The sequence below is a fragment of the Botryllus schlosseri genome, chromosome 14 (assembly GCF_051294905.1).
Source record: "Botryllus schlosseri isolate E-star chromosome 14, Bs_hap1, whole genome shotgun sequence".
Classification (NCBI taxonomy): Eukaryota; Metazoa; Chordata; class Ascidiacea; order Stolidobranchia; family Styelidae; genus Botryllus; species Botryllus schlosseri.
The window spans coordinates 7,345,619-7,370,301 of record NC_137249.1 but is presented as its reverse complement, the minus strand read 5'-3'; the positions used below and the strand labels follow the sequence as shown (position 1 = coordinate 7,370,301).

The window sequence follows — 24,683 nt, the reverse complement described above, 5'->3', positions numbered from 1 at the left end:
TACTCTGGGTAAACGTCAGATCTCCAAAGGAAAATAATATGTTTAGTCAGGTAAACGATGGACTGACAAGTGAAAGTGGTAATTTTACATAGGTAAACGTCGTGGGTTCAGTGTCGTTGGTCTTGTTAAACGTTATCGCTTGACGTTGGTATACTATTACGAGTGTGAAAAGGCTATGCACGTCTTGTGCAGAGTATCGCGATAGTGAACATATGTTTGGTGTGACGAAACAAGATCGTTGTTTACATGTTAATGCATTTCGATTACCGAGTAGCTGCACAACAGAGAGGAGTCTACAGTTAGTTCGTGCTGTATGTCCGACGAAAACCACAACGAAGACCACTTATGAATCGATTCGAAACATTTCAACCCTTCTTACATTTAGTCAATTCGAGTCAATTGTAATACGGATCCTCCAAGTATGACACACACACCTACACACTAATATCGTAAATACTCAACTTGATGACATTGATATAGTGTTAATAAAAACAATTATAAAATATTTGTAAAACTAAATCGGAATTCATGTCGTAGCAGGTTTCTTGAACTCGTGCTTGATGAAAACGATTGGTGACAAGTATGCGTTTGTGTTTGAGTGAAAAATAATTATTTAGAGTAGTGACATTTTGTGACCAACGAATGCAAATCGATCATGATATTACAATATACGCTTTCGTCAACATAACGACTTGGCGCAGGAGAAACACTTTCATGTTTTTTCAATAACTGGATTCTCGAGACTTGTTACTTGTACCATGTACCGTTGGTGACTATAACGGCCATTTTGTATGATAGTACGTTTAGCTGTTTTGTTGTTAGGACAATCACTTGATGACCCAGCACTTTTTGTTAGCAAAGTAGATTGATTTGTGTGTAAGATGTAAGCACCGTAACTAGAAAACATATGTACTCTGTTGTTGGAGTAGCTGATTTATTGCTATGACATGGGAATATCCTGAAACCTTGGTTGGTTTGTTGTCTTACGAAAGATGAGGTGACCTCGGTGTCGTAAATTGTGTTAACTAAACCCGGATGGATACCACAATTGTGCTGGACTTACACATGGTATTCGCATACTGCACGCATACAAACTTTTGTGTAAACAACTCTGATGTTTCTGTTGGTACTAGTGCTGTGTTGAACTATTTGGTTCTTAAGACACATGAACAACCATTCAGACAATAAAGGTCTTGAGGTAACGAAACAGTTTGTAGAGTCAAACCAACCATTCTTTAGTTTCGTAATGTGAAAATATCGAGTAAAGTTGATTACTTTGTGTGATGTAAATATCTTTCGTACTTTTGTAAGAGTTGTGGCGTAACATACCAAGTAACTAGTTGACACAAACAAAATATTGAATGACTGCTAACGCATTGAGTTCATAATCCAAGAGGGTGAAATTTGTTTACTGTTAAACTAATATAACTCGTATCCAGCGAAACAGATACAATCCAGTGATGTGATGTTGGTCAATATCCATTTTGTAAAGATTGAGTAAATCCTCTTCCGTCAGGTGGGTGTGGTTCAAATCAATAGCATGTTACACATAAACATCATTTGTATTGAGGGTGATATTGTTGAGTGATGATGCCGCAACAACACAACAAGTATTATTTTGTATCTGTGTTCGGCTGAAACTAGGGCTGTCCTTGGGTCTTGTGTTGGGTAAATCAGAACTATGTCTAGAATTCAAGCACGTCCAAGTAACGTCTTTTAGTGACAGAGTATTGTGATGACATTTACTTTAGCGAATGACAACGGAAAAATTTCCAATTTCTCTGATCGTGTGTGTGTGTGTGTGTGTGTGTGTGTGTGTGTGTGTGTGTGTGTGTTTTACAAATAATTCCAGTACACCTAACTATAGGACACATTTAGTAAACATCGTGCAAATTGTTTCTTTGTGATGGTAACGACTTTCGGCGGCTTAGTTTCATGTCGGGAATTATTATTTGAGGGTTCAAAAACAATTTCAATCAATACTAGAAATGAACAACAATGCAAAACACGTTTAGCAAATAACAGTGTAGCAAGTACTTTTTGATATTACGAGTGTTGGGCACTAGACACTTCTAGTTGAATTGGATGCATCTAACAAACATATCACAATTTACTTTTACAATAATCAAAGTCTTAGAGTGTATAACCTCGCGATATTTTACATTTAGCACGCACAATGGGGAGTTACAGAAATGATTAAGAATTGATCGCTAGCTTCGAACGGTACTCGATACTCAAAGTGATATTTTCATACTCTGTAAAGTGTATATGTTTCAATTCTCTGTCGCAAATTCCGACAATAAATCGTTGGATTCAATAGTAACGATATTGTGATATACTGATTCTACACTTAGTCGTTTCAATTACCCGTTGGGAATCGGGATAATAAAGCATTTTGTATCGGATGTTCAATGAATGAATACTGGAATTATTACATCTTTAGTGTTGTTTATCGCAAACGATAGATTTTAATAATTGTACTGATTGTTGAATGTAATAATACCGATATTGTCGTTTCATCTTTAGTCTTGGTTACTGGTAATATTTTCTGATATCCGCGATACGCAGAGTGATTTTTACCAAGGTGGAGTAATTTTCCTATCAAGAACATTTCAGACACACATAGTTTTACAGCTTAATATGTTAATAACATTGGTACTGAAAAGTTTGTTGCTGTCGTAACATTTACCACAATGCCGGGTCTAATTAACACAAATAATTTAATAATAAAGTAATGATCAACTATTACAAAATCTCATATGTCAAATCAATGTGACAATCCTTATGTTTACATCACGATAATTTTCGATATAACACCTGCGTTCGATTGTAAGAAACTACGATGGTCGTACTTTCAAATGTCGTATACTCAAATATATTATGTTAACCCCAAGTCGCCGACACCGAGAAGTAATTACTTTTGTCTTACAAAATATACCGCATAGTAATTTCTTTGTCTTGCGGCATAGTAACGACTTTTACAGTTGAACAAAAAAGACGAGTTGGTGGTATATGCCTAAAACCGAACATGATATGTTTGTGGGTTGTAGTGATTACTCGCGTAGTCTTGTCTACTTTTCGTATGGACACTTTTTGCTTTGGTTCGGCGAGTTACAAACGGATTGACTTGACAAGGTTTTTGTATTTTACTCTTTTATTGATGGCAAGATGTTAAATGTTGAGATGTCATAGTGGTAATATTTTTGAAACTCTCTTTGACAAACGTAAAGACAGGTCGCGAATAGAGTTGTAATGTTTCATTACTTGTTTCCAATCAATGCGCGTATAATCTCTAAATATGACTGGGTTGAAAGTTGTTAGTCATGTGTTTGTCAATCTATTTCAATTCAGAATATGTCAAAGTCCAAATATTTCATTTTGGATTATCTGGATTTACCTTTAGTACATCTCGCGAGTGGATTCCGACGTCGTACTATAACATTCTTAATAATACAGGTTCGAGGATTTTCAATTTTCATGATAGAGTTGACAAGTGATAAGATGTGTTTGTATTAAGAGTTTGATTTCAAGTTGACAAAGACAATAACTGTATGATGCACATACTTGTGATTCTTGATTCTTGTTGAGTTATAGTTGGTATTGATTCTATAGGCGTGAAAACAGCGGCGCGGAATGTGTGAATAATTCAATGTGGCTGAAATTCGGCGTCAGTAATATTCAGGTTACAGTCGAATCAAAAGATCGCGTTAAAAAGATTTCTCAAATTAATTGGAATTGTACCGAATTAACACATTCAGATACGAATCAACTTGAGCTGTGTAGTAAGTTTCATTTCACGTTGTCAAATTGATACATTGCTTGAATATTCGCATGATTCTTATCATACAACTAAAGTCAACCACGTTCCAAAGTGTCAAAAACATATAGCGACCACCAGAAAGTGTCAAATTGTTGGTTTACGAATCCCCGTCTGCGACGACTCTGTGACAAACTAATTACGGAAATGTTACCTTGTGAGCGGGTATGAGATATCGCTTTGTCTGAAGCATTACCCTGTGAGTGTCGTAGGATTTTAAAATTATTTCACACCTATTTGAATAAGCGTTCACTTCACAAAGGATTAGGGTTAGAGCGGAAATAAGTGACAATTTATCGCTATTCAAGTTACCGACACTGACGGCCTGTTATTCGTTACTTATTAAATCTTACGAGCGAAATCAAGTTCTGTGACAAACTGCTTACGAAAATTTCACCATGTGAGCGATCGGTATGGCTATGACACCAAGTCGTGAAAGATGACTATGTCCGAGACATTATCTTGTCAGCGATCGCGGGGTTTTGCAAACTATTTCGCACCTTTTTGAAGTGTTAGTATGTGAACGCGGTTATTGTCGGTGTTTGAATCGTCGTCTACGCCGGCTCTGTGGTAAACTAAATAGCAAAACATTACCATGCGACTGATTCGAAAATTGCGCTATCGCGGTGAAGTCACGACTGTGAACAGCAGGCTATTCTGTAGGTGCGAAACAGCGGTATACAAGGTGCGAATAATCCGATCTGAAAGTACTATTCAGCTAGCGATCAATAGCGAGGAAAGACTTAGAACACGATCGGTCATTTGTCACGACTAATCTACATCATATATAATAATTTACGATATACACATTAACAAAGGTTCATTCAGCGAATCGCCAGAGATCTGCGACCACAAGACACAATAGCCGCTTGCCACCCACACCATAAGACGCAATAGCCGTATGCCACCTCCACGATAAGACATAAGAGCCGCTTGCGACCGATCCTTATGCTGAAAAGGGTTACCGGTCGAGAGATGGCTATACTAGCACCGGTTGAGTGATCCCTATACCGAAAAGGGTCACCGGTTCAAGACGAGTTTCGAGGCACCGGTCGAGAGATTCCTATACCGAAAAGGGTTACCGGTCGAGAGATGCCTATACCAACCCAGGCACCGGTCGGGTGGAAGGGGGGTCTGAAAGGGTCACCGGTTCAGGACGAGTTTCGAGGCGAATCGCCGCCGCACCCATAAGAACCCCATGGCGAATCGCGACCGATCTATACTACTACTGACGTGAGCATCAAATCATGCAACACGGAATAACGTTGAACAGATGCGTAACAGTATATATTGATGAAATATTTTAAGACAGTCAACTCCTTCAGTCTGCACATAAATCTGGAAAGGGATATCAATCAAAATGGATTTTACTTTAGTATGATGTAATAATTAGAATCTATTTCAGTATAGGTCACTATACTCACTCATTCCCGAAATAGGCCGGGTCTTGGTCGAGGCTCTTTTGGGAATTATGATTGCGAAACAAAGGGTGGAAAGCTCCGAGTTGAGTCCATCTCACGCACAGTTCAAACGTTACATCACCATAGCAGCCGCATACCTCCGATCCGACGTAAGGAATACCGAATAGGTTGAATTCCAGTACGCCTACGGTAGAGAGCATTTGCTTCAGATGAGAAATCACCACGGAAATCTGCCACAGCCTCAATATCTCAATATACAGTATATTTGACCTGACGCTATAAGTCAGCTCATTCTCCAACCAAGCCATGGCACGGACTGGCTTATTGTCTTGTCTTATGTATTCAATATGTCAAAATGGACCGGTAAGGGCATAACATCACCAAAAATTTTCGCCCCTCCATGATCTTACTACCATCCTGGCTAGTGGTTACGCTATAGAATGCGAGTGGATTAATTCGCACAAAACTGCGGGGTTGTTCAATATTTGACAAAGGGACTCGCAAGGTACCGATGATTGAAGATTTGAGGTACTCCCAGGAGCTTTCAGTGTCGGTGATCGAATGTCCTGCGTATTTACCGCTTCCAGGGGATGTCGCTGTCGATAAGATAGCACACCTTTCACCAGAAGCTTTCCTATAAAACAATTTGGTATTGATTTGAATAATATATTATACGTAAAGGATCTCATATTATACATAGATAGGCATAGGAATGGTGAGAACGTGAGGTTCACGTTCGCGTTCTGTGTGTGAATCTCAGTAATGTAAAGGTTCACGTTCACAACTGAACCTTGGTAGGTTCTGCACTGTGAACCTTTTTCATATATTACAATTTTCACTTCATTATAACATCTTTGGTTGAAATTTATTGTATTGCAACTGCGGGCCACTCTATCAATGTCGTTGGCAGCATAAAAAATCAACACTAAACAAGCATGCGCCTTGACAATTTTACTTGCTTTGTTACAGAAGTTTGCTCGAAATATCCAGCTTTCCGTTTGTGAATATTTAGTGACTCTCTGCTGTGAGCTCGACCCGCAATCAAGCAACATCAAGAGCGAAATACAGTACATGTGGTCAGCGAATGATGCTTATTCGACCAATCAATGAAATTGATACCGCTGTCTGATGTAAAAAATATAGCAGGCGTACAGGGTCCATCTTGATTTCATATGTATATTGTATCATAAAAACCAAGTCCGTGCGATTGGGGTGTTGGCTACTGCTGTATAACTTGTTAATGGGGTAATATCGGTAGCAAAAGCAAGTATAGAAACCCGTTTTACACTCTGCTCAATATCAACGTAGCAATACTCAGACGCCGAATACATTGTCAGTTCTGGCCTTGACCGTTAAGGCGTAAACTTACATTCTCTTGCAAGCGACGGAAGATATTGATTTTATGGGATTATTTTATCATTTGATTGCCCCAGTTGATATACATATGGCGACGTTTAAAACGTCAATAAGTAGGCCTACTTCAGAATTGTGGCATTATATGGTCCGAGTCGTCGCTAGGTATCGTGTACATTAATATAGGACTATCTCTTCACTGAAATATAGGGCTGGAATTAACAATATAACATCACGTGACGTCATGAAGTTCACGTTCGCGTTCACACATAACCTTTCAAAAAGGTTCGCGTTCACACGAACCTGAACCTTTCAGAGGCTCACACCATCCCTACAGAGTACCGTGAGCGAGTGATACATTAGATATCAGGCTATATATTACAAATGAGAATGTGTGGATTTAGGTCACGGGAGATGTTGCGATGATTGTACATTGGGTAACAATTGGTTTTAGGTCAACGTTTCCTGCATGGTAGAGCATTTAGTCAGAATCAGAAATCTAAATGAAGAGCCTCTTGGAGGTACAGAACTTCAATATACAATCGAATGATATATTCATATTGGTGTAAACCAGGGGTGGGCAAACTTTTGAGCTCGCGGGCCGCACTATAAAAAATTGGGATACTAGTCCAATATTCTATAATATTATTTGATTATATAGTGACCGAGAACATGGAAATAATATATACGTATTTGTATATTTAAAACAAACCAAACATTGATTTGATGATAACGTAATACACGAGAATTTATAAGCTGGCCGTCCTTATTGTCATAATTATAGGGGTGAAAGTCGGTATGTCTCGATTCTTAGAACTGGATGTAAATTTGAGTCTATGAGCAGCGATCTGCTCGTAGATTTGCTGATTGTACTTTTGGTTTAACTCCAGAACACAGAATGCTGACAGTATCATAACCACGTTACCTTTACACACGCTTCTACAATATATAAATATTATAAATACAATTACTTCTACATAAGTGGTTCTCAAACTGGGGGCGTGAAAGCATCTGAAGGGAGGCGCGAAGCTGTGATCAACTGAGAATTTTTTTGCGCTCCGCGTGATTTACCTCCTATATTCATAGTTATTGCTTTGTGTACAGTCCTAATTTCATATTTGACAATTATCTCATCAACAGTCATAACCTTCCATGCCGTTAAACTATCCGTTGGGATTGCTAGCATTCTGGTTGCATTTTGTGATATGACGATAAGGGGGGCGCGAAATTTTTCAATATAGGCTATTAAAGAAGGAAGTGTTCAAAAAAGTTTTGAGAACCACTGTTCTACACACGCAAAGAACGAATCTATCTAACACACTTGCGAATCGGGCTGTACAGCACTAACAATAATAAACTTACTCATGTAGCGAATCTAATATCGCACTCGTGTTCCGAATTAAGTCATTTACGTTTCACTTTCTGTGATGTTTAGCAATAGAAACCTTCCGGTTTGCCCACCCCTGGTATAAACCCTAGTATTTTCGGCTGACACCCGTCAGGGGTAATCGATCGTCAGCAACTATTATAGAGAATTGGAAAGGACATTGTATATCAACAATCGTATCTAAATGAGAAAAAATTATGTTTTATAAAATATAATTGGTAAAATATAATCAAATAATGAGGTGTCGAGCTTTGCGTAAGAACACCCATGTCAAATCTCTATACTTCATGGAATCAGCGATGGGAGTTGTAAATTGGAAATTTTATTGAACTCGATGGGAAAAGTATCAGCAAATAGTTCAATTCCTATGATAAAGGGGTGCAGGAATCAGTATTCAGGGACACTGAACGACAAATACCATATAAAAGGGGCTTCGCCACCTATACATACATGGATATCTCTCTTTCTTTCCCTCCCTCCCTATCTATCTCTCTCCCTCCCTTCCTCTCTCTCTCTCCCTTTCTCTCTCTCTCTCTCTCTCTCGTTCTCTCGTTCTCTCGTTCTCTCTCTCTCTCTCTCTCTATGTCTATCGGATACACTAGCTTCCTGTAGAATTCTAAATATGGCATCACTGTTTTAAATGTCTTCATAGCTGAGGTTCCGTTATCCACCTATGTTAATGCTATAGTACCGCAAGAATTGACTAATAAAACGGTGCATGTATATTGAACAGTACATAGACTTACTGACCTGCATGCCTCCATAGTCGCGCGACTTTGCTCTGACCCGTAAAGGCTGTGCATGTTGTAGTGATACGTATTGACTGCAGAGTCCGATTTCCAATATTGTTTATTGGTCATGCACATCGTCCCATCAAAGATCTTCTCGGATTCTATCGCTGCGGTTATGAGTCAATGAATGTACAACTTTGGGTTGGGATGTCAAATTAGTAGTTTGTAGTCCATGCGTGTACCTGGATAATATGGCGGATTTTCCATGCTGTCGTTCTCGTCGCATCCATTAACAGACCCGTTGACTAATGACGTTGGCTCATTCATGTCCTTGAAAAATATTTGAGGTCATCATTTCGGGTCTCTCGCATTATATTACACTATCGTGTTCAAAACTGCGAGTGTCATGATATCGCAGTGGTTCTCAACTTTTTTTATCATCGCGGACCCCTTCTGCACCGTCACGTACCCCCGCGGACCCCCAAGTTTTAGAACAAATTTAGCTCAATTATCGTACGACCACCACCTGTCTTGTGCAAATTTTACCTGTATGGTAGCGATAAACAGCAATGCAATGACTTTTCTTGAAATCAACATCATACTATTTATGTAAACATTGGGAAAACTTTTATTATTATGAAGCAAATTTTGTAGCTGTATTTCTTGAAACACGCGGTCGAGTCTTAAAAATCTGCGCCGATGATTCGACATGAGCTATGGTGCCGCAAATCCATTTCCACAAAGATGGTGTCGAATGTTATAATAACGCGGAAGGCTTCCGATGACCTATCGCAGTGCTCTTCAACCTTTTTCGTCGTGGTACACCCTTTTAACATTTTCTCAAAACTCGTACACGGGAAGCGAGTGGCGCAGTTGGTTAACCACTGCAGCCACGACACCAATGGATGGTGGTTCGAGTCTCGGCTCTGCCATGTTTCTATGTGTCGGAGGTTTATCTGGGCTCCTCATCGCCGAACCCGCTGTAAATACAGCGCGTTGAAAAGCTCAGAAGAAGAGAGAGCCGAACTCTTGAAAGGAGGCAGCAAATGAGCCGAAAAAAGACTCAAGTTCAAGAAGACATGCCATTATGAAATGTATGAAATTTACTGTGTGGGCGCAAATAACCTCGAGTTGCAAGCGCCAATTATATGAGTTAATAAAAACAACAACAACAACAAAACTCGTACACCCCTGACCGTATAGTAAACCGATAACGCCGAAAGCCGCATTTTGATTACATATACAATACGTCCGGATTCCAACGGGGATTCGCCATGGCGCATGGACGACAAATGCTCATATCAAATTGGATACCGGGAACTTAACACCACGGAGAGCCCTTGTGGTGTTCTGTGCCTTCACTTATTTCTTGAGATATGCAATGCGCAAATTTTCTTACTGTAGAAGCAAAACATCCCAGCAGGCTTACAATATATAATTTATGTACCAAAATCGCGAGTATAAATATCAAGAAAAGACACTAGGATTATGTGTGTAGTCGCGCAGAGCGCGAAAATTTTGCACCTTAAATGGATTTCATCGAAAATGTTGGTAGTTTCACATATTATTGTCAAAAATTTATTAATTCTCAGATCACGTGATCAGATTAACCCGTAGAGGTGATGGAGGGTGTTTTCGAAAATATTGGGTACAATATTAATGATGATGCATCTTGCGGTTCCTATTAATCACTTAGTTGCATGTTGTTATTTCTTGGCCTCTCACCAGGATTGTTTGTATTGTTATTAATAATATTTTATTACACATCAATGACCGTGGTGATAATCGCCTGTTTAGAATTTGTGCGCCACGAAAGTGCATTTCCTAAAGTTTAGTATTTTTGCTTTGGGTAATGAGGACGACTTTTGCTTGCACGCGCACTCCCATTCTTCATTCTCTCTCGCTAACGTGCGTCCACTTTCAGGACTTTGCTGCTGACTTTGAAGCTCGGTTAACTTTTCTTCTGGGCTTTTCATGACGCTACGTTAACAGGGGGTCGGCGACGAGGAGCCTAGATAAACATCCGACACATAGAAGCATGGCAGAGCCGAGACTAGAACCAGCAACAATTGGTTACATAATGACGGTCGCCAACACACGCTAATTTGAATATGTGTAGAAGATCGCAAAATTATGGTTATGCGGCTGAATGAGGCCGTACGTCCGCAGGTTGAGCACCCCTGACGTAGCCGAAATAAGGATGGACATTTGAGCAAGGCTGCAACGTATAGTAAATGATAATACGAATAAGGGCTCGAGGTTACTGGACCACCATCTAACGCAGTGGTTCGCAAACTCGACCCCGTGCCTGCGTAAATAGGCTATGTATTCTGCACTATTCATAAGCTGGCCGCAGGAAGCACAAATTCAAAATGTCCGAGATCTCCTCGAGAATCATCAGACAGATATCGCAAGCTGAACACATGCTAACTCCACCCTGCTCTACTAAAAAAGGAAGTAATAAGTCCATTACCAAAGGTTGAATGATTAGAAACATTTGCTTATGACATCACATTGTACGATATTACACATCCGGTCATTCTGTTTTGAAGCATAAACTGGCGTATTTTTGTGATAGCTATATTCATCGTATCATCGGTTCATCATAATGTGGATCTGGTACACCCCTGTAAACCCCATCCGAGTGGTACACCCTTTGAAAATTCTGGTACACCCTAGGGTGTACGACCACCCCGGTTGAAGAGCACTGACCTATCGTATATATGACCTATGGTGTGAACTGCCGCGTGCTACCGGGAATGGCTTCTCGACCTACCGGCTTAGAGTCGTCCGTAAACGTAATGAGCCCCCCATAAAACTTGACGTCCAATTGGAGCCGTCACGTATATTCAATTCGCAATATTAAAAATTTCTGACTGGTAACGGCTTGACAGAATGTCCGTGCTACTTACGAGCCACAATCCGTCGAATTCAATATTGGTGTTGTAAAAATCCTCGTGTAATGTGGACCACCACGTCGCCGCATTACGATGCGCAAAATCGGGAAAAGCCACGTGAGCGCGCTGATCCTTTAGTAAAAAAACATTAACCATCGCAAAATGTTGGATTTCGTTTGAGGTAGACAGAATCGTATGCGACATACCTCGGCGGCCGAGACAGGGTCAGCATCTATCCCAGGTAACAAGGACCAAGACTTTCCGCAACTAATTTCATATTCGTTGTTCTTTATGAAAATCTGATATCTCTCGCCGTCTTGGTACGGTTGATATTCCTGGGACTCGTTGGCGCTTATTGATGGATTTATCACAATTATGTTTCTGTTTTAAAACATGAAGTTATGCTCATTACTCAACTGTCATCCATTCTATAGCCTACTATACGCTTTGCAATTGTGCAGTATGGCCGTTGTACTGATTCCTCGCATTTGAGCGAAGATGATATGGAATGTATAGACAGCCTTGTACTGTATTATGGTATACTTGATTATGTCCCATAACCTTATCCTCACCTGATGTTATAATTTTCCTTCAAATTCCGAAGATAGTCTCGTATTCCATCGAAATCCTTACCGTTTACGGTAAATGCTAGTCCCCTTTCCATATATTCTATGTCAAGGTGTTGCACATCCTGAAACATTACATTGATACATTAGAAATTAGCAGTGAAAGATAAATCCAGAGCTTTGTTACATGGTAATAGTAACAAAATACTTTTACTTTTCAGTACTCAGATATAGGTTTCTCGACTTTCGCTATACTTACTCAAGGATTTGGTTTTCTGAGTACCTTTACTTCTACTTCAACAAATAACATGTATCCAAATGAATTTGAACAATATGTTCCTCCATCAGGGTCAGCAAATACATAGTATCGAAATTTGTATTTCTATATAGTGTCTACAATTTCTAGCACCATGAGCAATTCTTGGTTAGTCACCGATGTATCGCTCAATTTTTGAAATTTGTTTCGGACGATTGGTGAGGATAAAGTCTGCGATATGTTACTGGTGTGCTACCACGCCATGAGTATAACAATGACTATCATCATTTCATCAAGTATACTTTAAGCATCTCGAAACAAATCAAGAAGTCTTACGTATGGAAGCCCGGTGGCGATATTTCGTTCCACCACTGCAGTCAAGTTGTCCAGCGAACCATAGCCATTTCTGGACAAATGAAATCCCAATGACCAGAATGGCGGCATTTCCGGTTTTCCGATAACATTAACGTATTGATTCGCTACTTCGTCTGGAGATGGGCCCAAAAATATATAAAAATCTAGCAATCCTCCCGTCGTTCGATAAGTGACCGCAGGCGTTGGTTGCAGAGTAACATCTGCACAATTGAAACGAGTCCATCAAGTTGTTCAAGCTGCTTGTAGCCTATACATCGCCCGCATGGTTACGATTGAGCGTCAATTCTGGGCGTTACATACTGATTCCATAACTTACCCATGGCGTTGCTGTTCATAAAAAGTACACCGTACGCATCACCGTTGCCTTCCATGCAGAGGAAGAATGGATGAACTCCATTTTGATTCAACTTTTTCTAAAATCAGAAATACAAATCTTGATTCGCTACAGGCTGATGGTACGGAAGTTGATGCCATGTACTGTGCACTGCACAGTAGGCCTACATGTTACACGTAAACAGATGCGATTCTATATGATTAAATGAGGCCCGAATGAAATATCAAACCTGATTGCGCGACTTTTTCGCAAACATTCCCCATGATTTCCAGTCCATATCACGCTTCCATCCGCTGTGCATGTGCTCGCCAAACCCGTACACATATTCAGAAGCAACTCGCGTTGAAATTTGAGCAAATTGCTCCGAGAACATCAACTCACCGAATGTAGTGTCGAATCTAAACGGTAAACGGAACGAACCCTCAAAACTTCGTACTATATATTCATCGAAGTTTATGTACATTACTGATGAGGATAATCTTCTCGACACCTCAACTCCAAATATGTCATTTTCATTTGAGTGCGTAACTCGGTAAAGTGAATTGGCTGGTTTTGTCACCGGTGGTGGATGATCAAATGGTACTTCGTATCGTTCAGTACTTGGAGAAATCTGCGATTAAAAGGTTACCAGTAATTAATCGGAATATAATTTTTCTGGAGGATAAAATATATTCAACGGTTATATTCGTCTTTTAAAACGTTTCTAACTGTCCAAATTATTCGTTCATAAATAGCATGTTGTATCTATAGACTAGGGGCGGGCAACTTCTCCGGTCGGCGGGTCGGATATGGGGATATGAAGTGCTTGGCGGGCCGGATTCCTGATTCAATACACATATACAAGGATTAATCGTATTTAATGTAAATTTTAAGTTTGAAGCATAGAAACCAAAACAGTTTTCAATGAATTTATTAATGTAATGTTGTTCAATAGCTGTTGAAGTCAACGAGACATCTGTGGTCGATCAAAGTCGATCAAACAGGTTCTTTGAACTCTGGCTGCATGAATAACTCAAAGAAAACAAAGAACTAGAGAGTAACTAAAATCATTATTATTTGTGTCCGAAAAAAAGAATGAATAACCTACAGACTATAATTTGACGTAGTAAGCAAGCAGTGTAGAATTGCTGCAGACTGTGACAAGGGCGGTATGGTATAATGTATATACGAACGAGGGCTTGTGAATTTTCCAAATTTACCCAGATATCAATTCATTACGGTTGAGTTAAAGCGTAAATGCCGGCAATGCAATCCTTTTCGTGTTGACGAACTTACACGAAAGGTCCACTCTCGCATTCTACTGACACACACACGCTAAAGAATAACTTAGAGTCACCATCATTTGACGTAATAAGCAAATAAGTGGGATTTGCGGCAGATTGTCGCCGCGGGCCACATTGTCATGTACGACCGGAAACTCTCTGCCGGCCGCTCAATATCACGTCGCGGGCCGTATTGTTGCCCACCCCTGCTATAGACGGACAGCACCTTTTTAGGTCAAGGTTTTGTTGAACTTCACCTCTCCTCGGACAAAATCAGTTCCGCAATCAAGTAAGGTCTCGTTTCCTATAGCATTTAGGTCGAAAGTCGAGACACACACATTACATTACGACTGCAATCTCACACGCAGGAAAAATTTCACCTATGCTGATAGAACATGAATGGCTAACCTTGACTCGGAGCGTCGTTGCTGACACGTAGGTAGTTGAGATGGTGATGTCCGGAAAATTAACTCCATAGTGAGTGAGGCTTTCGGGCTCGCTCAAGGACAGGCGCGATATAATTCCACTATCATTATAGAGCGATTCCCGCAGAGTATAAATGCTTGATCCGGCAAAGAAACACGGTGGTGCTAGAGAACCGTCGTCAACTGGTGACCACAAGCATCCCCGATCCAAACACTCTGCTTGTTCCCAGGATTTATCCGGCAGGCAATCAACTCTTTCGTTCGGAAGTTGGGAAATAGGTGGCTCAGTTGCCGAAGTAGTAGTATTCGTTGAAATTGGGTTCGTTTCGAAGTTGGTTGTCGACGGTGTGCCGTCCGGGGTGGTTGAAGAAACTGCAGATACCGTTGACGTGACGTCAGCGTCTGTTGAATCAAGGAAATTCATTCTCAATCATTGGAATCATGTGAAATCTTTTGCCAAATTTAATATTGTAGCATCCTTGATATCGTGTGTTCTATGCAACAAGTGGCCTACTCCAGGTAATGGATGGTATGTGAATATAATTGAAATCGAATCTTAATACAGTCACATGTTTCACAATAATCGCTATTGTGAAGAGCTATGTCAGACCAGGACCAAAACCTAACTACTTAGCCAACATCCGCCAAGGTCATTTCCGACAGTTCAAAACGATTCAAAATTTCGATACAAATACGATGCTCAGGTCTACAATATTTCGGAAAATGGTCCGACGTTTATACCGCAATTATAACGATGTCAGCGTCGATGCAAAGATTATTGTAATCCGATCATTAGGCTATATTTTAATATATTTATTTCGCGTATATGTTATTGCATTGCCTTACCTGTGTTCTCGGAAAAATATATTGGCAGGACAATAATAATAGCCAATACTGCTACTCCGGAAAGACAGCCGGTAATGATTAAAAATATTTTTGAGGATTCTTTGTCTTTATATGCATGGCTCGCCCGCCTTCTTTCCTTTTGCTGAAATCCGGTGTAAATAATCTCAGTCATAGAAATAACAGCTTATGCATAGCATTCACGGCGAACATTGGTACATGTAGGCCTAGTCCATATTCTAGGTCTTAGGACAGGATTTCCAGCGTATAGCTCGAGCAATACTTCGCGAATCCGGTCTAAACGGACTATCCTGGAGTTGAAGCGGTTCAAATGACTGTATGGTTGGAAGTATAGGCCTACTAAAAATATTATTATGTCGATTCTCTGAACGGAATGTCATGCAAAGCCGACTTAGGGGTTTAGTGTAAAGATTTTTCGCATGAATACTTAATATACATTCAATAAAAACTGCGTTACGTACGACAATGCATTCATCACATCATAAGCGAAGTGAAGTGAAGCTAAAGTTATTTAGATTACTTCTGACCTCGACAGGCTCTGTCTGTTCTTGGTCCATTCCTCTACGCTTGACGTCCTGGCGATTTCAACATCGTTGCTTTCAAACTTCGTTTGCAAAGCACGACTCTGGTTAATTAGTAATAATTGTTCAAACCAATTCTCTCTGCAAGCGTAATGAAATGAATAATGAACAATGAACATATCTAAATCAAAGAGGACTCATGACTATGGTAAAACTGAACGTGAAGAATGATAAGAATGGTTAGTGAGATAGAATACTAATCATGTTGGCCGAAATTGAATTGTACCAACCTTATTAACAAAAATAGAGATACTTTGAAATACGTTCACGACTTGATTTCAAACGAACATGTCAATGTGTAATTAACGCGTTCCCGCTTGAGAGCACCCCAGACCGTTGGTGGAATATAAAAGCAGAGATCGCATCCCTTTATTAATTCATTCATTCATTCATTCATTCATTCATTCATTCATTCATTCATTCATTCATTCATTCATTCATTCATTCATTCATTCATTCATTCATTCATTCATTCATTCATTCATTCATTCATTCATTCATTCATTCATTCATTCATTCATTCATTCATTCATTCATTCATTCATTCATTCATTCATTCATTCATTCATTCATTCATTCATTCATTTATGGATTAATTTTGTTTATCAAAACGTTGAAAGATTGCGGAACTAATGGAGCCTGGAGGTGTGTCGAAACGCGGGATAATTTCAGGTCAACATAGGTCCTCCCTTTTCAGGAAATAGAAAATATCCTCCGGTGACGCCAAATTTCCTTCTTTTTGGCAATTAGTCCTCCTTTGTAGCTTTCACAGCCAATAGATTGGACGGGCACAACTAAAATACGACACAAATGACGCGCAATCTAGAATCAGAACGTTCGTACAGGTCTGTCGGGAGTCTAACTATTTTTTGGTGAACGCCACAGTATTTTCCATGAAAATTTTCAAATTACCAGCATTTTCCTGTCCGATTACGTAACTTCTGTGATCTGTAAAAAGTGTCCTTTTTTCCAGATCTCAAAGTATAATAACCCTAGATAATATCTGTCAGTTAAGCGACCAGCTATGAAAAAAATGCGTAGGTCGGGGGCAGGGTTGTAATGACTCGAGTCACGATTTTTTTGTGACTCGGCTTGACTCGAGTCCTTTTTTAAATGAGCAAAATGACTCGACTCGAGTCAATTTGTGTATTGACTCGATTTGTACCATGTCATATAGCTCGAGACTATAAGACGGCACAAAGAATGTAGAACGGTCAAGACAGACATTTTCATTGTAACTTCGAAGAATAGTGAAGTCACCACATTATTGGTATTTCGTCCGTCAGCATTCCTGATACTTGTAAAAATAGGGTCCAGAGTCTGTTAGGACTGAGGAAAATAATATTGTGATATAGTGAGCCATTTTACATCAATCGAGCTGAGTTGAAAAAAGTGGTTTGAACCGGATTGAACTCAAAACCGGACAGTGAGCACAATGACTTGGACTCGGACTCGAGTCACAACAATATTACTTGGACTCGACCCCCTAACTCAGTGGTTCTCAACCTTTTTCATCTCGCGGACCGGTAAAATTTCAAAAGATATTTGGCGGACCGGTGGACCTTAAAAATTGAAATCAACCGTAAATGCAATGTATGCAGCCGGTTTCTGCAAGTATGATGCTAGAGCAGGGGTGGCCGACCTTTTTGCTATTCATCATCGCATTTCGATTACTTATACGACCTACGGTCGCATTCCAGGACATAGTCGCACTGACCTAACTGGACATCAAATGCCCATGATAACTGCTCATGTCCATTTCTGGTGAACGCCGGACTAATCTTTTTCATATCTTCTTACCATACGCATCGAAATCGCTACATAGTGGTCATGTTACGAATAATTAATAGGAGCGGTTGTGGTCGCGCGAAGCGCGAAAAGCTCAGATACAGCCTATGTTCCGACGCGGCACTGAAATCAATGAGTGGCGCTTTATCAGGTGTCGGGATCCTGTCTGCTGCACACTAAATCTGGCAATCTTGGTACTAAGCAAGCGTTGCGTATCTCAAATCTCTTCTGTTTCAAATACAAGTAGTCCAAAACATACAATACGGAATAGCTTGTTCAGAATATTGATACGTTAAATGGCGAGATTCGCAAGATTGCTTGCTCGTCCGATAGCAGTCGAAATAGGGAAAGAAATAACAGCAACAGAGCAATATAAAGGTAAACGAGAACGGACGGCGCAACAATTAAATTAACCAATCATCAACCAAAACAGAACAATTAAGACTTGTCGAAGAAAATAACGGAATGCAGTTGAATTAAACTGACTCACTAAAACATCCAAACTGATTAACTAAAAACATGACTCGTCAAAACACTCCCCCACTTGACCGACTATGATCGGTCAACAGATTCTTCCATCAGCAAATCTCTCCAACTTGTCGTTCAACGAAATCCATGGATCAGGTTTCAACGAAACGTCCATTGACGCGGCTGTTTCAACTTCACCTTTGTGGTGGATTCGTCCCAACGCAGTAGGCAATAATGTGTCTGTATCGAAATCCCGAAACGCGGGAGTGGAAACGTCAACAGTTGATACCATACACTTAGCGTCAATCAATGGTCCCGCAGAAACGTGTAACAATTTGTGGTGGGGTTTCCCACAGCCAGTGACGGAACAACGCTCCTTACATTGATGAAAATGCTTCGGGTGGTGTTTGTGTCCTTTCGGGGATAAGCATCTAAAACACACTTTACCAGGCTTCATAACCAAGTCAGCCAATCGCTGGGCGGGATTTAATTTCAGAAATTTAAAACAATCTTTCAATAAATGAGGTTTTGAGCAGTAGGTGCATGATAGCTGGACGGATTGAATCACGAGAGACTGGGCAGAAAATGCATTGTCAGGTTTATCGGTACCAACACTAACCAGCTCATCTTTATGTGGGGGCTTTTCACGTACGTCAACAGCGCAACGCCCATTCTGCGACTTACGCAACGATTCCATCGTCGCCAACTCGGTTCTTAGAAACTCAAACAGGAGATCAGAATCAGGAATCTTATCGGCTTCGATCAAGGGGCTAGTTTTTCTGATCCAACGCTCATGCAACGTACCAGGCAACTGGGACTCTAGTACCTGTGTAAAGAGTTGGTCCCAAGAGACGTCATACTGCGATAAAATGGCCCTTTTAGCAGTAGCGGCATCGAGAAGTTGTCTGACTTTGTCGATCTTAAATTCTACTTTCTCACCCTGTAGTAAGTCTTCGATGTGATTTCTCACGATCGCTTGCTTCTTTCCGTACCTTTTAAGAACGGCCTCTACTGCAGGCTCATAATTCACTGCCGCCGAGGGGAAACCATTGAGAAGGCCGGATGACGAACCTTTAAGAGCTGCCTTTAAATACGAGATTTTGTAAAACGGACTGACCTTTGGATTTTTGTGAACCAATGGCTCGAACGACTCCCAAAATGCCGGAAAAGTCAAAATATCGCCATTGAATGTAGGCGGCACTATTCCACTCGGGAGGGATCCAGCAGCTTTTTCCGCTTCTTCGGCAGCTTTCAGCGATGAAGACTTGGATTTGGCTAGAGGAATGTGTACAAAATAAATTTCTTTTGATCTTCTCATGCCATCAATGATTTCGGTCTTGAAATCACCATCGTCAAGCTGGTCGACTTTTGAATCCACGAATGCCTTGAGATCGGTCATTGATATTTCTACCGACCGTATGAAGACCTCAATTTCTTCGACGAAGGTGGAATGTGCATGTTTCTTCTCCAGAGCTTGCAAAGACTCTAAGAGGTCAGCATTCATGCGCCTGAACTTCTTTATAACAACCTCGTGTAGACATGAATGTTCACTTCTTGCCGATGAATGGTTATCGGACTGCTGGCGAATTTCTTCTAATTTATCGGACTGCTGGCGAATTTCTTCTAATTGCAGTCTGAATCGTCTTTCGGATTCTTCACGGTCTTGGGCGTGTTTCTGCTTGATCTCCTCGAGCTGCAGCTGAAACTTACGGTCAGAAGCTTCCCGATCTAATTGCTGCTGCTGCCGATGGAGATCTAGCTGATGCTTCATCATCTGAAAAAGCATAACCAGTTCATATGATGTACTCTCGGTGGTGCTCAATGGAGAGGGCTCCGGTTCTTTCTTTTGTGAAGGTTTGTCGGAATCTTGGATTTTCCCTAATCGGTCCGTCAATACAGCTTCGCTCCCACTTGTAGCTTCGCCAAGTTCTTGTAATTCGGGTCGTAAATCGTCGACCGTCATCTTAGCTAATGGCTTCCAAGTCGGTGCCAAGGTTGGAGACTTGGGAGATTCCGATGGAGACTTCACAAACGACATCGTTCAATTGAATACAACAACTATGTAAATGTAGCAGATTTAGTGCCAAGCAGAGTCGATCGATCTTCGTAGCGCAGCAGAGTCTTGAATATAGAGTAATACCATGCGGCGCCTGAATCGAAGAGCGTCTCGAAGATATCGGCTTTAATAGGCTTCTTGCGAATTGTTCCGACGCGGCACTGAAATCAATGAGTGGCGCTTTATCAGGTGTCGGGATCCTGTCTGCTGCACACTAAATCTGGCAATCTTGGTACTAAGCAAGCGTTGCGTATCTCAAATCTCTTCTGTTTCAAATACAAGTAGTCCAAAACATACAATACGGAATAGCTTGTTCAGAATATTGATACGTTAAATGGCGAGATTCGCAAGATTGCTTGCTCGTCCGATAGCAGTCGAAATAGGGAAAGAAATAACAGCAACAGAGCAATATAAAGGTAAACGAGAACGGACGGCGCAACAATTAAATTAACCAATCATCAACCAAAACAGAACAATTAAGACTTGTCGAAGAAAATAACGGAATGCAGTTGAATTAAACTGACTCACTAAAACATCCAAACTGATTAACTAAAAACATGACTCGTCAAAACAGCCTACTACCTCAGCTTTGTTCTAACCTATCTGAATGTAGCATCGCGAATTTAAAGATACCAAACCTTGTGCCCTGACCAGAGGCGGTCAGTAACGAAGTACATCTACTTTTTCGAAGTACTCAAGTAGTTTTCCTCTACTTCTGGTACTTACTCAAGTAGATCTGCTTTTCGCTACTTCTACTTCGTAATATTTTGTGATTCCCAAGCTTGCTTTTCGCTATTTTCAGTTTGTCAAGTGGAAGTAGTTTAATCCTCCAATCAGGAAGATAGCCTGAGGAATTTGAGGACTGTTTTCGCGGATTATCAACATTTAATTTTCATAAAGTTGTGTAAAGCCCATAATTTTCGTCGCGCCTCGCGCTCAGTGGATAAGGAGTAACCAGTATGATTTCACGAAAGTATCGGTGAATAAAATTGAGTTAGCGGGTTGGCGCGGTTCCGTTCACACCGCATTGTCGCCCTTCGCCCATATGAAATATTTCATCACAGTATACATGGCTCATCATCACGTTTGAAACTGATGTTTCGCAATCTAGCATTTACTTATCATATCGTAATCTAGCAGTCCATAGCGTGTTCTAATCTGGAAAAGTGTACTCTGACTTTTTTTTTAGTTTTAGAGCTGTTTTAGGATACCACCTTTGAAACTTTCTGGACTTTGGATATCAAATACATTTTCCGTTTTTAGTAGTAGTATTTATAATTCACTTTCGATTCTCAGTATCATGTACTCTGAGTTCTAATTAATATCAGTTCTTTTGTCTGGATAACATACATGTTGAAGCATAAAAGCAAGTGTAGTAGGCTAATGCCTTTAATTTATGGAAATAAAGCAATACAATATGAATATGGCATTTTTACGATCCACCATATTTTTTATTAACGTTTACTAATCGTGCAAAGTGCTTACACCGTATCCTATACAACTTCTCCGTATTGCTCTTCGACTAAACTACGGGCCTTATAATCAGTGTTGGGATGACTCGAGTCACCTTTTTCGTATGACTTGACTTGGCGTATCAGAAATGTAGATTGACTCGTGACTCGGAGCAAAATTCACGAGTCAATTTCAAGTAATCGGTGTCGATAAAAATCACTGTATCTTGCATATGTTAGGATTGTTCGCGAAACGCTGGTGTAACCCGTGAGAGCGACCAATCACTCAATGATCGTGCGTTTTAGTGAGCCTCCATTGTTCTCTCACAAATAAATTGACCGCAAACGAAGTGATCAAAGCTTACAGCTTACGTTGTCCTAAACTAGTATAGTATGGTAAAGTAATTTTTTATAGCAAAATGTCTATTTCTGTACTCTGTTCTTACCTTAACACAACCTATTGTTTCATTGAAATTGAATTCGAATATTGTTTAAATAGTCCTCAACCATCGGCGCAGGCTCAAAAATTGTATCATATCAAGTTGTAAATGGATAATGTATTGCATCTTATCAATTTGATTCTCTATTCTCTAGTTTGGCTGGTAACTATAAACTGAGGATATGCAATTACTCACGTAGGTTAGTAATTATCCGTATATGTGAGCGATACAGCGCCTTCTTGCGTGTATATTTAACTCTATATTCGTTCAACGGCTCAAAATCAATGACCACTCAATCTGTATTTCAGACACCTATCAAAATGCAATTACGTAATCATGCCTCATACTTCCAAAAGGCAACTTGACTCGTGACTTGACTTGAGTCACCTTCGAAAATTGATTGACTTGACTTGACTCGAGTCAAAATGTGCAATGACTCGTGACTCGAAGGTAGTGACTTGATCCCAACACTGCCTATAATATGGGGGAGGGCGCCATGCCAGTTCAACTGACTTCTATAAATGATATGTAACTTTTCAAAGACAGACGGCTGCCTTATGAAAATAAAAAAAATAATTCCGACGGTAAATAGCGTGAAGAAAATCTCCGAACTGAAACAAAATAGGACACTCGATTTCAAATCGATTTTAGGAATAATTTTGGGATAGGGTAGCGCCAGTTTCGGCCCTGTCAACACCGGTTAAGTGCTCATGGACATTTCCGTGAACTTGTAACAAATCAGCGTCATCGCCGAGCTACAACTAAGCCTGTCACGAACCGCATCTCATATCCGTGCAATGCATATCACAAATACTGCGAGTTGAGGCATTGTTTCAAATGGAAGGAAATAGTTTTTTTTTGTACGATAAAATACCACATGCATCGCAGATGTGCTAGATCAGAGCTGTACAAAGTGTACATTATACAATATAATACATTATCAAGAAATATTGCACTTCAGTAAAAATATTAAGCTATCCTCATTTCGGAGCTGTCTTCATCATGCGTTGCTAGCGCCAATGTCTTCGAACTGAATATAACGAAGGGATTAAGAGAAACGGATACATAGTGACAATTGACAAGGAATATTTTCAGTCGTCCACAAATTTCGATGCCATGATGTCGCGAATTCAATCCAGTTGGTTAGCATTAAAGCCCCCAAAAGTTATTTTGCCACTTCCTGGCGAATAGGCTTTACGATCCTCTAGCAGCCAACATTGCTGTTGTAGGTAACAGACACAAATCAAAACACACTACGATGACTGAAATTAGGTGCCTGGATTACCTTGATGCAATGGAGTAGCCATGTTATGCCAGATGTACATTTTTACAATGTACAATAAAACGCAGCATTAAATTTGACTAAATTATATGCTAGTGTCAATCTTACCCCTTTGCTTCCCTTGGATCCAGATGCAACATATTGTGGGTTCTCAAAACCAGGTGTTTCAGTACCTACGAAATGAAAAAAGCCGTGTGATTTCAAAAGTAAGAATGAGCAATTGAGGATTGCAAGCAGTCGGCGTCAATAGATCATCAATAAAACTAATATGAGCGATCGCAAGATCAAAAATGTCATCTTACTTCCGCCCTTCGACGTGAGTAAACCTTTCGAATGCACGTAATACGCTATGCCAGCCACAAGTATAACAGCGAGTATGGATCCAATCACAGCTCCCGCAATCACCCCCGCATTGGAATCTGTGAATACGTCATTTAATTGTAACGTGTACTTTCAAAAATGTTCGCAAAGAATTTACTTTTGACCGGTTCCGGAGCTTGTGTTTCAAAATGAATAATGTTCCCATTCTCGTCAGTCCCGATTGCTGCCAATGCATCGGAGAAGATATATTATTGGGTTGGCAGACACAGTAGCGCATTCGACTAACCTTTTGGTACACGACAAATGTATCCTTGCTTCCTGTCGCACGAATTGTCGTTCCATTTACCATCCGGGAGCATATCACCGCAATCCTCTCCGAATTCTCCCACATCGTTGGGTTCACCGGCGTTCCAATTGGAGTAGACGAAGGGTCTGTTATCACTCCACGACCAACCCCCTGGCAAGGACATGGATATCAGCACGCGATTTCCACTTGATATTTGAAATTTGGTTTCAACTTTCAACACAATGCTTTATGGCATCCAAGAAGGTAAAAATCATGTACTCGCTCCCACATGAATTTTCAGATTTTCAATTAGTAGAATATA

The 24,683-nt window shown here is 40.3% G+C and overlaps 2 protein-coding genes across 2 annotated transcripts in view; both read right to left on the bottom strand.

Annotated features, from left to right (window-relative positions):
• Positions 1-16,323, bottom strand: part of LOC145455814 (maltase-glucoamylase-like) — a 37,506-nt gene extending 21,183 nt beyond the window's left edge. The window contains exons 1-14 of the mRNA XM_080333830.1: positions 16,216-16,323; positions 15,671-15,812; positions 14,808-15,226; positions 13,599-13,747; positions 13,367-13,535; positions 13,120-13,216; positions 12,765-13,003; positions 12,179-12,297; positions 11,813-11,987; positions 11,622-11,738; positions 8,952-9,039; positions 8,729-8,876; positions 5,748-5,872; positions 5,242-5,422 (exon numbers count right to left, since the gene is read on the bottom strand). Coding sequence (XP_080189956.1) covers positions 5,242-5,422; positions 5,748-5,872; positions 8,729-8,876; positions 8,952-9,039; positions 11,622-11,738; positions 11,813-11,987; positions 12,179-12,297; positions 12,765-13,003; positions 13,120-13,216; positions 13,367-13,535; positions 13,599-13,747; positions 14,808-15,226; positions 15,671-15,812; positions 16,216-16,245 — 2,198 coding nt within the window. The 5' untranslated portion in view covers positions 16,246-16,323. The remainder of the gene's footprint in view (positions 1-5,241; positions 5,423-5,747; positions 5,873-8,728; positions 8,877-8,951; positions 9,040-11,621; positions 11,739-11,812; positions 11,988-12,178; positions 12,298-12,764; positions 13,004-13,119; positions 13,217-13,366; positions 13,536-13,598; positions 13,748-14,807; positions 15,227-15,670; positions 15,813-16,215) is intronic.
• A 6,963-nt stretch (positions 16,324-23,286) lies between these two features.
• The window catches only part of LOC145455813 (uncharacterized), a 32,349-nt gene continuing 30,952 nt past the window's right edge, over positions 23,287-24,683 (bottom strand). The window contains exons 50-54 of the mRNA XM_080333829.1: positions 24,362-24,532; positions 24,233-24,298; positions 24,057-24,173; positions 23,863-23,927; positions 23,287-23,502 (exon numbers count right to left, since the gene is read on the bottom strand). Of these exons, the coding sequence (XP_080189955.1) occupies positions 23,473-23,502; positions 23,863-23,927; positions 24,057-24,173; positions 24,233-24,298; positions 24,362-24,532 (449 nt within the window). The 3' untranslated portion in view covers positions 23,287-23,472. The remainder of the gene's footprint in view (positions 23,503-23,862; positions 23,928-24,056; positions 24,174-24,232; positions 24,299-24,361; positions 24,533-24,683) is intronic.